Source organism: Hypanus sabinus, chromosome 29, assembly GCF_030144855.1.
Source record: "Hypanus sabinus isolate sHypSab1 chromosome 29, sHypSab1.hap1, whole genome shotgun sequence".
Classification (NCBI taxonomy): Eukaryota; Metazoa; Chordata; class Chondrichthyes; order Myliobatiformes; family Dasyatidae; genus Hypanus; species Hypanus sabinus.
In genome coordinates, this window is record NC_082734.1 from 16,207,804 (window position 1) to 16,223,698 (window position 15,895).

The window sequence follows — 15,895 nt, forward strand, 5'->3', positions numbered from 1 at the left end:
TCTGCTCCCTGCCACCTCTCCTCTGCCCACCACAAACAGGAAAGACCCCATAATTTCAATTCTTAAAACTTTCAAAGCCCACCTTTCTGTGGCATTACAATGGTGTTAAACCCAAAATCGGTAATTTTCACCACCATCCGACTGTCCACCACACAATTTGTAGATTTCAAATTCCCATGCACTTCTACATGGCTGGAATGTAGATATGACATACCCTGAAAAATAAAAATTTAATATATTAATTACTAATTAAATAATAAACCTAACATGAACCATCCGTATAAACAAGAAGCAATACAGTGTAGACTTCTGTAGCAGAACCAGAAGATTGTATGTAATTTGGTAGAGGATACATGATATTGTATCATGCATATTAGTTCTATCAGTCAACTAGTTTTACATTTCATTCTTTTTTGATCAGCTGGGTGATGGGGTGGAGATATTTTTCTACCCAAGGAGGTGTAAGGCACTCCTTCATTTCATTAGCCTGCAGGTCACCCTTGGATTAGGTATAGCACCTGCCTAAACCCCAGTTCGGGGTCACTTTAAGTCATTGGGGCAGGTGGTGAATAGTTGTAAGAACAGCTGTCATACGAGCAAGTCACAAGTCCTGGTTATGAGACCACTGATGCCAGGCAGACAGTCTCTGAAGAGTATTGATAATGGCTGGGGTCACCTGTCTTGTAAAGACACTGCCCAGAAGAAGACAAAGGCAAACAGAAAAATTTGCCAAGAACAATCATGGAAAGACCATGATAGCACATTACATATGACACGGCACATAATGTTTGTCTCATAATGTCTGGGTGGCAGCTCTGGGGGTGTTTGGAGGGATAACAAGGAGGAGACTTTATATCTAATGTATGTCAAACCGACCCCTGGGAAATTTTCATGGGGAATTGTTAGGGAACTTTAATCTATTTTGTCTAGTTGTACTGAACCTGCTCTTGGAATAATTAATAGGACACACCAGCATCGCCTCACCATGACGGCACAACATGGAAGGCAGCAGTCTACTGGTTATAAGCCTGTGCTCGATTGGTGTAGAGCAGCACCAGGGGTTGCTGTCAATGGAGGGAGAGACCATCGCATCTCACTGGACAGCTACTGCCCGCCTCAAGCTGGGCAGACCCCAGCCCATTAGGTGCTGTCCCGCCACAGTCCGCCCACTCCACTGGGTGCGTGGGGCTTAGGGATACAAGTAGCCTGAACTGCCCGCTGTAAACCCTGCATCAGGCACAACAAGAAGATTCGCCTTCAAGTGGAGTCGCTGCAGCTGAGACTGTCACTCCCGTGTGGGCCTCTACAGGCACAACAGACGCTGCTCTACCAACACAGACTGAAGCAAGACCTTCCAGGTGCAGATCCATGGTCTCACCAGACTAAGGGATGCCATCATCAGTGAGACCTATATTCCATATCTAATCTATGCTGCCATTCCATGGAATCTGTCATAAGATGATGCAGAGAAAGTTTTACTCTGGATCCACTCTTGCTCTGGTAGTATTTGATGTTGACACCAGGTGACCAAAATGGTAGTTATATCCAGTTCATGGTTATAATACATATTACCCCAATGAGCTAAAATTAACATTTCAGGCATTTTGTGCAAGTCCAGAAACCTGGAGCTCCAACCACTCATTGATACAGTTGCTGCACCAGTTGACCTTTCATTTCCTAATAAAAGTTATTTCCTTGATTTTTTTAAAAAATGGAATCCGCTATGAATACTGAGTCACTCCAAGGCAATGTGTGGGCTTTGTGTACTTTTAAAACGGGGAGAATAAAACCACAATTAGTTTATTCACCGCGTGCGCACACACACACACTCACACACACTCACACACACGCAAGCAAGTGTATGCAGACAGTGAGCAGGAGGAAAAAGGTTGGCTGATTCTTGCCTGCAATTACACATTTCAGAATCAGAATTGGGTTTAATATCACCGGCGTATGTCGTGAAATTTGTTATTTTTGCAGCAGCAGGGCAATGGAACACATGATAACAGAGCAAAAACTATGAACTACACAGCTTAATAGTTAAATTAAATAAGTAGTGCAAAAATAGTAATGAGGTGGTGTTCATGGGTTCAATGTCCATTCAGAAAATGGCTGGTAGAGGGGAAGAAGCTGTTCCTGAATCATTGAACTATTTAACAGCAGAAATATTTTAACTACAAATTGCGTCTAATCAAGCTGATGCTGCTGCTTTTGCTGTAAATGCTTGAGATGCTTAATCAATTTTCAATTCTGTACTGAGTTAGCAGCTTTTCATATTGAAGCAGTTGCGCTGACCTTTGCAACGTCGTACATGACTGAGACCTTGAACTCCAAGTCCATAAAAGTGCCATCGGGATATGATATTGTATCGTTCAAAACATCCTGACAGAAACAACAGAGAGAATCAAAGCTGCACAGTCAACAGAGGCTAATAACAACTGTGGAGACCAGGCCACATTCTTCATTTGTTCAATATCAATCTTTGAGATTGTGCAACGGGTTGAAATTGTTCAAAAAAACACAAAGAGAGTCTGATGTTGAAATCAGCCTCAGCATACCCAGTCAACTGAAGCTTTCAAGCTTCTTTTAGGTTGCATTCTAGCCTTAAATTAATAATTTTTAAAAATATTAACCGACAATCTTAACTGTCTTGATTTTATCTATTTATTCTCCCCCTCCCCCTTCCCCTTTGCCCTTTTTTTAAATGATCACCAGAATCCACAATGTTCTGGAGATGAACATATCTGCACCAGGAGCTACTTAATGCTACACACAAAGTATATTGCAAGAAAATAGAACTGCTCATCTCCTGCACAATGTGCAGTGGCATATAATCACCCCAGCTAACTCAAATTTCAATCAAGGAAGGAATCTGGTTAGTTCCTTCTGAGCTCCTGGATATCTGACATTACAATTTCACTTAGCTCCAACTACATGCTGTTCAAAAGCTGAAGGAAAATGTGAGCTGACTTACCCTCAATGACCCTCGCTCGCAGTACTCGATCACCTTGAATATCTCCATGTCAATCTTCACCGTTCCATAAAATTTGGTTAAATTGTAGTAATCAATTTGAAGCAACTGGAACAAGAATTTTCATGGAGGATTTTGGAACAATTTGCTTAGTAAAATTATGGTCAGTGTGAAATAGCACTGAAGAGGACATTTACATCATTATACTTTTTCAACTATTACTCATTTATTCCTTCTCTAAACTGTTTTTGGTCACAGACCTATTTTTTTTCTTTTTAATACCTAAGACTATAAGGAATGCAGACTCAGTTGACACTTTCAAACACCTGCTCAAAAACTATTTATTTAATCTTACTTCTAACTAACATCATTTTGTCTTTTATTTTTATGTTTGGATTTGATCCAATTGTAAAGCATCCCGAACTACAAACTGTACATCATCTGTATGAAAAGTATCTTTAACTAAGTTATTTTTATTATTATTCAAGAGCTTAGGAAATACTCTGTGTCCTGGCTAATATATATTCCTCAAACAGTGTCAGAAGAAAAAGTTTTTCTTTCTCATTACTTAGGTTCTTCTTTTGTTAAATCCTACTTTGAAATAATTGGCTGTTATATTTCCTTCATTCTGCTAGACAATATCTAGTAACATGGAGGAAGCGAATTGAAGCAGCGGAGATGTGGTTTCTGAGGAGGTTGCAAAGAATATCATGGACAAAACGAATATCTAATGAAGATGTCATGAACAGAGCAAGCACAAAAAGAGAAATAATGTATGAGATCATGAAAAGGCAATGTAACTTCATTGGACATGTGATTAGGAAAGAGGAGCTAGAATGCACAGTAATTATGGGAAAGATTGAAGGGAAGAAAGCAAGAGGAAGAAAAAGACGAATGATGATGGAGACGGCAGCCAGAGTACTGGAAATGAATACTAATGAATTGATCCATTTGACCCGAAACAGGAGTGTATGGACCATGGCAGTCAAAGCTCAAACTGGGCATGGCACCTGATGATAATGATTCTTCTTGGGCAAAACCTTTGGAATGAGGATGGCAGAATATTTCCTTATAATAGCAATTACAGTGGTAACAGTGGAAAGAGCGAGCAATTTCAAATTCCTGGGGGTCAGTATCTCTGAGGATCTTTCTTGGATTCAGCACTTCAATGCAACTACAAGGAAGGCAAGACAGGCACTATGTGTGTTGCTTGGATTTCCAGCATCTGCATATTTTCTCGACTATATTTCATTAAGAGTTTGAGAAGATTTGATAGGTCTCCAAAAAAACACTCGAAAATGTGTCTACAGACGTACTGTGGAGAACATTTTAACTGGCTGCATCACCGTTTGGTATGGAGTGGGGTGGGCCACTAAACAGGATCCTAGTGATCTGAAGAGAGTCATAAACTTAGTCAGCTCCATCATGGAACACAAGCCTTTGTAGTATCCAGGACGCGTTCAAGGAGCAAAGCCTTAAAAAGGCAGTGTCCATAATTAAGAACCCCCATCACCCAGGTCATGTCTTGTTCTCATTGCTACCATCAGGAAGGAAGTACAGAAGCCTGAAGGCTTACACTCAGTGATTCAGGAACAGCTTCTTCCCCTCTGCCAGCCAATTTCTAAATGGATATTGAACCCATGAACTCTACCTCACTACTTTTTTTTAAATTTTCTATTTTTCACTACTTACTTAACTCTCTCTCTCTCTCTCTCTCTCCATAATTAATGTGTGTGTGTGTATATATATATATATATATATATACACACACTTAATATAGCTCAGTTTTTTCTCTGTTTTTATGTAGTACGAAGTCAACAAATTTTGCAGCATATGCTGGTGATATTAAACCTGATTTTGCTGGGAGATATTTTGCTGTTCCTGAGGCTGTGAAGAGCACTGCACAAATCCAAGTCTTGCTTTATTTTCCCCTTTAGGTTATTTGGTACAAATACCACCCACAGTATTCAGAGACAGTGCTGAGTGTTGACCAGATTTACCTTGTTGAGTTCAATCTTTTGCTTCACTGTGAAGTTGCCATCTTTGTGTTTGAGCTCTTTCAAAATAACTATCTGGATAAGAGGAATAAAGGTCGCAGGTCAGCATAAAGTTCAAGCCTGTGAGTCAGGTTTTATTTGATAGTCACAACCTGGAAGTGGCCAGGTACCTGTTTGTAGCAGCATCTTAATACCTAGGTATTGGGCAGCAGTCAATGATGTTAATCTCATTCATGCTATATGGCTTGCTCTTATTGGCTTGCAGTTACAACAGATTGAATTTACATACCATCTCTAATGGAATTAAGGCTTTAATTTTTCAATTTCATTGAAAAACAATCAGTAAAAATATTCCCAAAAGTCATTTTGAGAAAATTGTTTATCCACCCTTTAAGACCTAATGCTGAAAAAGCTAATTGTACAATATTTCCTCTTTGCCTTCAAAGTTCACATTCTGAATTCCGACGTTGTCATTTGTCCTTGGCTTCAGCTAGTACCATGACAGTGGTGAAAAATACTGGAAATATAGAAGTGTGTGCAAGAATGGAGCAAGAAGCAAAATATGATGAAGTGGAAGTACTTGTGAGGTCTGAGGGATCTTGCTTCAAAGTCAGAGACCCCCAGCAAAAATTGTTTGCAAAGTTTAGCCAAGCAGCCAATGACTTCAGCAAATTTTTATTTACTTATTTATTTATTGAGATACAGTGTAGAATAGGATCTTCTGGTCCTTTGAGCCGAACTGCCCAGCGATCCTCAATTTAACCCAAGGCTAATCACGGGACAATTTACAATGACCGATTAACCTACCCACCGGCCTGTCTTTGGACTGTAGGGGGTAACCAGAGCACCCAAAGGAAAATGGAAAAAATGAAGAATGAAAACCAACAAAATATTGTGACACATGCATGATAGGAATTTGTTGGAAAGAAGGGTTAGATTGATCTTAGAGTATGTTAAAATGTTGGCACAACAGTGTAGGCCAAAGGGCTAATGTGCTGTAGTGTTCTGCTGCTGATGAATTCTATAACTGCTTGAAAAGTAGCAATGTTAAGATCAGCCGTTATCTCACTTCCTAGCAGGGTGGCAGGGATCGTGTGTGTGTGCATCCCTCCAGATCAGGGGTTACCAAGCTTTGTTATGTCATGGACCCTTACCATTAACTAAGGGGTCCATGGACCCCAGGTTGGGGACCCCTGCTCTTAATCAAGGGGAAGAGAATTTCAAACCACTGAAAGCTTCACCAGGTAGCTTGTCTGATCAATGCACAGACAGCAGCCTGAGTTATTGCTGTTACTTCAGGATGCAAAAAAAATTGAAAGAAACCAAAGTTGATATATTTTATTGATTGAAGCCTTTTCATAAACAAAGTTGCCAAAAAAATATAGGAACCGAAAGCATGCCCACGATTTAAATCAGAATTTTTTTTTTAAATGAAGAATTTATGCCCTTAGCACAACAAAATAATCCAATGCATGACACTGGTGTATAATGAAACTTAGGCCATATTGCAAAACTCAAAACTTGGTCAAAAAGCTAGGTTTTCAACAAAGGAGAAGAAGAGAGGTTTAGTCATGGAATTTTATTCATTAAAGCACTGGCAACCACAGAAATTGCTGTCAGCGGTGTAGCTATTAAAAGCTAGATTAGTAACTAAAATGCAGAATTCCTAGAGTTGTGTTAAGACAAGAGTATATTACAGATGTAGGGAGGGGTGTAACCATAGAGGAATTTGAATACAAGACAAGAGTATTAAAACCAAGATTCAATACCTTTTTGTCATATTTTGCTCTCAAGATTGGCACACAGTTATCTTTTCTCTTGTCTTCTTCAATCTAGGAATAAAAGACAAAATAAATTGGAACTGGAATTGGTTGTGTATTGTCACTCAAAATACAATGAAAAGCTTATCTTGTATTTTCTTTATATGGTTCAATTCATTACACAATGATTAAGGTAGAACAAGATAAAATAATAACAATACAGAATAAAGTGTAACAGCTTTGGAGGAAGTGCAGTGCTGGTAAACTTTAAAGTTCAAGATCATAATAAGGTAGATAGGAAGATCAAGAGTCCAACTAATCATACTAGGGAACCTGTCGTGGGAGGAAGGTGCCCTCCATATGTCCTTTTTTTGTTAATTACTACAAACAATGGTTCCTAAGGTTGTCACAGCTGGGGGGTGGGGGGGTGATACTGGGGATAAGCTCCCTGATGCACCATCAATAACTCACTCTGAGACGTAAGGTGAGATATCGGCTTTTATTGACTGGAAGAAGGAACAAACAGTGAGTGACCACCATACTACATCCTGGAGACTGAGAGGCCGGTCTCAGGCCTTGATCGCCTTTATACCGGGGTCTGTGGGAGGAGCCACAGGAGCAGTCAGCAGGGGGCGTGTCCAGACAGGCACATGTAGTTCACCACAGGTAGGGTACTCCTTCACCTCTGAGCCACAGGGCCCACCCAGTAAAGGGCCGTGATCAGAAACTCCAGGCTGTTAGTTCAATGAGAAGTACTCCTGTAGGGCGTCACAGTAGCGTAGAACTTCACAGCACCAGTGACCCAGGTTCAATTCCCACTGCTGCCTGTAAGGTGTTTGTATGTTCTTCCTGTGACCGCATGGGTTTCCTCCGGGTACTCCGGTTTCCTCCTACAGTCCAAAGACCTACCGGTAGGTAGATTGTAAATGGTCCTGTAATTAGGCCAGGGTTAAATTGGGGGTAGATGGGTGACATAGCTTGAAGGGCCAGAATGGTCTACCATTCACTGTGTATCAATAAATAAATGGATCGATAAACAAACAAATAAAAAATGGAGATTCTGTTTTTCAAAGGATATATTAACTCAAAGCCATGTTTCTTTTCTTTCCTCTATATCAGAAGACCATAAGATATAGGAACAGAATTAGACCATTCAGCCCATCGATCCTGGGGTGATCCATGATATCAAAGGTCGCATGGCAGGGGAATAGCAGTTGGGACTTCTCTGCTTGGGCTGCAGTTGGCCCATAATTTCATCCATCCACTTCATCACTGCTTGTGAGACTTTGCTGTGCACAAATCAGCTGATGCCCTTATAGACCTCACATGACATATCAATTGGTTTAAAGCCTTGGGGGTGTCACAGTGGTGGGGCTAGGAGAGGGGCTGTCTCACCGCCTCAGTGACCCCAGTCCAATCCTGGCATTCCTCAGGGGAATCCAGCTCCCTCCTGTGTTCCAAAATATATGCTGATTTGTTGGTCAACTTGCCATTGCAAGTGGCCCCGTCTGCTTTGTGGGGGTGGTACAATTGTTAAGAACGTTGGGAGGATGGGTGGTAGGAAAAATTGGATTGCACTGGGAGCAAGCACAGTTTAGGTGAACCAAATGCTCCATTTCTACATAAGTGAATGTCTTTTCTTCTTTTGACCAACTTACATATAGAGTGGTTGGGTTCAGATACGAAAATACCTGCAAAGGGTCTCAGCCTGAAACGTCAACTGTACTCTTTTCCAGCGATTCCTGGCCTGCTGAGCTCCTCCAGCATTTTGTGTGTGTTCCTTGGAGTGCCAGCATCTGCTGATTTTCTCTTATTTATGGTGAGACACTCATTCCCTCCGCTAGCCTGCAGGTCACTTTGGGCAAGGTGTAGCTCCTGGTTAGCCCACCCCCCCAACCCACTCAGGGTCACGTGAAGCCATGGGAGCAGGTGGTGGATGTTCGTATGGGCAGCCGGTGCACATCACAACTCCTGGTTATGTGATCACTGATGCCAGGCAGACAATCTCTGAAGAGTATTGATAATGGCTGGGGTCACCCGTCTTATAAAGACACTCCCTGGAAGAAGGCAATGGCAAACCACTTGTCAAAAATTTGCCAAGAACAATCATAGTCATCAGACCATAATTGCCAACATCATGCGATACCACACATAGCGACTGAGTGACATTCAACATGGTATTGTGAAACTGTTAAATTCACTCTTAATGTTGAATGAAGTACATGGGTTAGAGTTGGGATATGTACTTTTTGTTGGTGAGGAGTGGGAGTTAGACCAGCATGCGACAAATGAGGTTCATCCTTTGTTCACATCTCTCCCCAACAACATGGACAATGTTAGTAATCTGGCCGTAATCCTCAGCATCATCTAAAGAGTGGTAAGGTCAACAAAAGCTTTATCTGTGGCATTTTGTCATGACATCATGAACAGAGCTCTCATAAACACAAGAAAGTCTGCAGATGCTGGAAATCTGAGTGACACACACAAAATGTCGGAGGAACTCAGCAGGCCAGGCAGCACCTATGGAAAAGAGTAAACAGTTGAAGTCTCCGGCCAAGGCCTTTCTTCAGGACTTATAAATGTCAGTATCAGCAAATCACTTGGACACAGGGGTGACACAACAGCTTAAGAAAGATTTATAAGGTTTTCGTCCTTCTTGCTGCAATAAAGTTTTTTTTTAAACAATCCACGACTATGAGCACGTTGCTTTCTCCCCACTTGCAAGAAACTGTTAGTGCTGTTTAGGAACAGTTATTCTTCCTCTCAGTTCTCAAATTGCCATCCACCCTGTGTAAGCCTAGATACTAGCTACTCCACTCTGAGCAATGACTAATCCTCAACACCACCTCACACGTCTAAGTATTCGGTGGGAGCGGGGGGGGGGGGGTCCACTGCTCAAAGATTGGAGACGAGGGTTCTTGATTGCATTTCCCCCATATTTCTAGCCCAGACTGAGACAGGATTACCCAGGAGAGATCAGGGATTTCATATGGAGTGAAGTTCTGCCTATTAGCTTGCGTGTAAGGTTACCTTTAGGTTGATACAGCTGTGCTCGGCTACTTCCAGTGGCACAATCTGATCGCTGGGAATGTACACCCATTTCTTCAGACGCGTTTTCCGTTCCATTCTGTACTTCCTGTTGGCAAGACGTTTTGGTGAGATTGACGGTTAGCGTGCAGCAGTAACGGAACACCATAACTGAGAGAACTGGAGGAAATAGTCAAGGGAGACCAACAAAACATGCAGGCTAAACCCAGGGATCAGGCTAGATGCTGGAAAGAGAAGGATCCCATAACGGTTGAGAAGCTGAACAAATAACTTACATACACTCATATTGATTACATAGCACGGATTCAGATTCAAATTCATTTATTTATCACATGCACACACTGAAACCTCCAGTGAAATGCTTAGCAGCTAACACAGCTTAAAGATATGCTGCCTCGCAAGCGTTGCCAAATATTCTAGCACCAACACAGCAGGTCCACAATGTTCGGCAGAACAACACAGACACAGCAAGCAACAAAACGACAAGAGGGGAACAAGCCTCTTTCCTTCGAACACACGCGGAAAGTCCTCCAGGCTGCCAGTCTCCATGCTTCGGCCATTAGGCTTTGACCATCATACTAAAGGATATCCATCAGTAAGTTATTTAGATTATTTATCCCTCTTTAAGAGAAAGGGGGCAGAGGATTTAATGTACTAATTGAAACAGGCAAATAGAGGGATATAACTCATAGTTTTAACCGAAAGCAATGCATATAGCAAAGCTTGTGAACCTGGACAACATCTGGTTGTTATCCTGAAGATTTGTGAGTTAACTGTGCCTCTAGCCAACTGTGCAATTACAACACAGGGATGCAGTTGACTGCATGAAAAACTGTCTGTTTCATTAAAAAAAATCAGAACACCACCATTCCAGCTAATTACTGCTTAATCAGTCTACACTTGAAAATTAGCTAAATGATAGAAGGTGTCATTGACAGTGCTGTTAAATAGTACTTACTCTTCAATAACCTGACCTCCATTGCCCCTTTTCAACTTTGCTGAGATAACTTAGCTTCGGTCCTCATCATAGCCTCGGTCCTAATTAAAGAGCTGAGTTGCTGGGGTGAGCTGAAAGTGACTTCCCTTGACATCAAGTCAACATTTGATGGAGCGTGGGATCGAGGAGCCCTGCTAAAACTAATGTCATTGGGCGTTATAGGGAAAAAGGTCTGAAGATTGGACAGCATGGGAGGCGTAGTGATTAGCACAGCACTTTACAGTCCCAGCAACCTGGGTTCGATGCCCACTGCTGCCTGTAAAGCGTTTGTACGTTCTCCCCGTGACCACATGGGTCTTCTCCAGGTGCTCCGGTTTCCTCCCACAGTCCAAAGACATTCTGGTTGGCAGGTTAATTGGTTATTATAAATTGCTCTGTGATTTGGCTAGGAGTAAGTCAGGGGATTGCTGGCTCAAAGGGTCAGAAGGACCTATTCTACGCTTTATCTCAATGAACAAATAAAATAAACTAGATAAGGAAAAAAACAGTTGTGGATGTTGGAAATCGACCTCAGCTCCAGGACATCACTGCAGGAATTTCTCAGGGCTCAACCAAATTCATCAGCAATCTTCCATCCGTCATAAGGTCAGAAATACGGGTGCTCTCCAATGATCTCGCAACATTCAATTTAATTTCCAAAACAGAGCAGCCCATACAAGCATGGAACAAGACTTAATCGTGGATTGATGAGTAGCAAGTAGATTATTAATTCATATTAGCATCACTGAGTCTGCATCCTAAGTTTTCTAGAGAATCATCACTGCCCAGAACCTCAGCTGCTCAGAGTAGTGACAAGAACAGGTCAGAAGCTGGCTGTTCTGTTCTAAATGACAGCACAAACCTGCCCCACCATTCAGAAGATTCTGATGGAAGATTCTTTATTTACTAATTCATTGTGGCTCCAATAACAGTTGAGAAACTCCACACCATCCAGGGCGTGGTAGCCCATTTGCCCTCAGTAGCACCATAAGCATTATTTGCCTCCATCACTGGCACATGGTAATTGTCGTGTGTACCATCTACAAGATACCCTTCATTTACTTGCGTGGGCTACCGTAGTCCTTCCTGCCAGACTTGTAACCTCTTCCATCAAATCCCCTGAATTATAGAATCATACTGCCATAGAGTTACAGGCCATTCTGTGCTCTCAATCCATGTTATTATTTACCCGTTTACACTATTAACCCTTCATTAATCACATTTTTCATCCTCTCTGCATTTTCATAAACACTGCCCAGATTCTACCACAAACAGCCGCCAATCAACCGAGCACACACTCCTGGGGCATGGAAGGAAAACAGAGCACCCAGGGGGAACCTGTGCAGTCACAGGGAGGAGGTGAAAACTTTACAGGGGCAGTGCCCAAGGTCAGAACTATATCTGAACCTCTGGCACTGTGTCAGTAGCTCTGCAAACTGCACCACCGTGCCAGCCCAGTACAATCTCTGCCACATAAGGGCTGTCTTTCTTTACATCAACGAGTAGGTATACAAGTGGCCACTGAATGTAGTTTAAACTGTGCACAATGCAAATCCCTAATCATGACTATTCAGACTTACGTGCTTATTTGGAGGCAGGTTCACAATTGTAAAACACACAGGAAATTGGTGCTTTGCTGCACGCTTGAGTGCTCGGTGGTGGGGGTGTGATGCTTTTTTTAATGGTGGGGGGAATCGTTGCTTTGCTTCTGCTTAGGCATGGGAGGGAGGGGAGCTGGGGGGAGCTTTGGGGTTCTAACATTTAACTGTCATTCATTCTTTGGGGTACTCCTCTATTTTCATGGATGGTTGCAAAGAGAAAAAGCATTTCAGGATGTATATTGTGTACATTTCTCTGACATTAAATGTACCTATTGAAACCTTTGAAAATTGAAGTCCTTTTCTTGCATCGTTATCCAGGACTTGATAGCAGAACAGGAGAAGTTGAAGAATCACAACCAACAATTATAGAGAACAAGCTATCTGAATATTATAAAATGAAAGCAGAGGAATTGAAGATTGAGTTAAAGAAACCTCAAGCTGGTTATGATCTATGACACTTGAAATTCATGGGTAAGGCAAAAAAGTTTGGGCATGGGAAGGATTAATTGACAACTGATGGTACTTGCGTTCACAGGCAGGTATACAAGTATACCTCACAGAGTGGCCACTGAGTGTATAAATGGAGCTACTTACCGCAGTACAACCATTGCGATCAACGTAACCACTACTACAGTGATTGTCAGACCTATCACTGCGATTGACAACGTTCGATTATCTGCAGGAGAGAATTCAAGTGAAACTGAACTTCAAACAATCTGTGCTTAAGTTAGGGCTGCCCGGTCTGGTTGAGTGCACTTTTGAAGGTAAGACCTACTTGGAAAGGTTTTCGGCTTGCTGTTGGGCAGCCCATTCACCCACACGAAATCAGGACTGCCATCGGTGATATTTGTGTCATTATTCCGCGTTTCAAAGATGAACCATCTCTGGTACTGAAATTAAAAGGAAAAATGGAAAGAATAGTAAGAGGAAAGTAACAGGATTCAAAGAAATAGGCAGACAAGTGAAAGGAGTGGCCAAATGGTAAGAAATCTAATGCCGGGTTGGAGATATAAAATTAACAAAAGTTAGGGAATTCAAAACTGAGTTCAGAAAGCTGGAATAAGCCCAGATGAGAGATGAGATGGTGTTCCTGAAGTTTATGTCAAGTCTCAGCGAGAGCCCACTGCCAGGTCAGGATGAGAGTGTATAACCACTGCAAATGCACTACTGATCTTTCCACTTGGCCCCACCAGGCTGGGACCTAAAGAGTCTTTACAGGTGAAGCAGTGCTTCACTTGACTCCTTCATTTTGGATTCACCACATGTTCTCTCCTGCAATGGATAAAGCAAACACAAAATGGACGAGTGTTTTGCGGAGCGTCTGTGATCACTCAGGGCTTCCTGCTGGCTGCCACTTTAATTCTTCATCCCATTCACGCTCTGAGCCTCCTGCTGCGTTAATGAGGAGATTCACCAGAAACTTTAGGAAAGCACCTCATTTTCATGTGGGAATATTGCAGCCTTCTGAACTCAGTATCAAATTCTCTAGATTCTGATAACTTGCTTTTTCTACCTATATCAGAACTGCTTTTTCCTTTTCTATTCCATCTGTCTGTGATACTGGCTCAGTTTTTGTTCTCTCTCCATTAGTACACCTGATCTGCTATTGCAACACATTACATCTCCAACTGTCCCTATTAACAACACAGTGCTATGACAAACCCTCAACTTTTTACAGATCTTCCCTTTGTCCAATCTATCTCTTTTCCCAAACTTTGTCATAACCTAAAACAAGCCTTTATGCTTTATCTTAATTCTGAGGAAAGGTGTTTGAGTTGGAATGTTGACCATGTATCTTTCTCTCCAAATGCTGCCAGCATTCTCTATTTATACTGCATTGCCAATTGCTGACAAGGCTGGTGATATAGATGTCTTTATTCAGCACACAAGCAGGCATTATACTCAAGACACTCTTGGTAGAAGAAGCCTCCTGACCCAATATTACATCACATTTTACATGTTGAAGAAGAAAGTTAACAACAGGACAGTTTCTATAGTTATGATGCATTCATAATGGTGTACACCCCAGAGTTCTGAAAGAGGTGGTTGAAGAGATTGTGGAGGCATTAGTAACGATCTTTCAAGAAACACTAGATTCTGGAATGGCTCCAGAAGACTGGAAAATTGCAAGTGTCACTCCACTATTCAATAAGGCGGAGAGGCAGAAGACAGGAAACTATAGACCAGTTACTCTGACCTCAGTGCTTGGGAAGATGTTGGAATCAAATATTAAGGATGAGGTTTCAGGGTACTTGAAGGCACATGATAAAATAGGCCGTAGTCAGCATGGTTTCCTCAAGGGAAAATCTTGCCTGACAAATCAGTTGGAATTCTTTGAAGAAATAACAAGCAGGATAGACAAAACAGAACCGATTGATGTTGTGCACTTGGATTTTCAGAAGGCCTTTGACAAGGTGCCACACATGAGGCTGCTTAACAAACTACAAGCCCATGGTGTTACAGGAAAGATCCTATAATTGATAAAGCAGTGGCTGACTGGCAGGAGGCAAAGAGTGGGAATAAAGGGAACCTTTTCTGGTGGGCTTTTGGTGACTAGTGGTGTTTCACAGCGGTCTGTGTTGGGACCGATTCTTTTTATGTTATATGTCAATGATTTGAATGATGGTTGATAGCTTTGTTGCAAAGTTTGCAGATGATATGAAAATAGGTGGAGGAGGAGGTAGTTTTGAGGGAGTTGAGAGGTTATAGAAGGACTTAAGATTAGGAAAATGGGGAAAGAAATAGCAGATGGAATACAGTGTCGGGAAGTGTATGGCAATGTACCTTGAGAGAAGAAATGAAAGGAGCGACTATTTTCTAAATGGAGAGAGATACAAAAACTGAGGTGCAAAGGGATTTGGGATACTTTGTGTAGGATTCCCTTAAGGTTAATCTGCAGGTTGAGTCTGTGGTGAGGAAGGCATATGCAATGTTAGCCTTCATTTCAAGAAGACTAGAATATAAAAGCAAGAATGTAATGTTGAAACTTTATAAAGCACTGGAGTATTGTGAGTGGGTTTGGCCCCTTATCTTAAAAGGATATCTGAAACTGGAGAGGGTTCAAAGGAGGTTCACGAAAATGATTCCAGGATTGAATGGTTTGTCATATGAAGAGTGTCTGCTGGCTCCAGGCCTGTATTCACTGGAATTGAGAAGAATGAGGGATGACCTCACTGAAACCTATTGAATGGTGTAAGACCTTGATAGAGTGGATGCGGAGAGGATGTTTCCTATGGTGGGAGAGTCTAAGAGGACAGCTTCAAAATAGAGGAGTGTCCTTTTAGATCATAAGAAGCAGGAGTAGGCTATCTGGCCCGTCAAGCCTGCACTATCATTCAATAAGATCATGGCTGATCCGGCCATGGACTCATCGCCACCTCCCTGCCTTTTCCCCATGATCCTTAATTCCCCTACTATCCAAAAATCTGTCTTAAATATATTTACTGAGGTAGCCTCCACTGCTTCATTGGGCAGAGAATTCCACAGATTCACCGCTCTTTGAGAAAAGCAGTTTCTCCTCATCTCCATCCTAAATCTACTCC

The 15,895-nt window shown here is 41.9% G+C and overlaps 1 protein-coding gene across 1 annotated transcript in view; it reads right to left on the reverse strand.

The window, feature by feature from the left end:
- LOC132382741 (guanylyl cyclase C-like) overlaps positions 1-15,895 on the reverse strand; it is a 74,743-nt gene that overhangs the window by 19,131 nt on the left and 39,717 nt on the right. Inside the window, exons 10-17 of the mRNA XM_059953191.1 lie at positions 13,129-13,243; positions 12,948-13,029; positions 9,759-9,864; positions 6,738-6,800; positions 4,972-5,043; positions 2,975-3,079; positions 2,296-2,382; positions 83-215 (exon numbers count right to left, since the gene is read on the reverse strand). Coding sequence (XP_059809174.1) covers positions 83-215; positions 2,296-2,382; positions 2,975-3,079; positions 4,972-5,043; positions 6,738-6,800; positions 9,759-9,864; positions 12,948-13,029; positions 13,129-13,243 — 763 coding nt within the window. The remainder of the gene's footprint in view (positions 1-82; positions 216-2,295; positions 2,383-2,974; positions 3,080-4,971; positions 5,044-6,737; positions 6,801-9,758; positions 9,865-12,947; positions 13,030-13,128; positions 13,244-15,895) is intronic.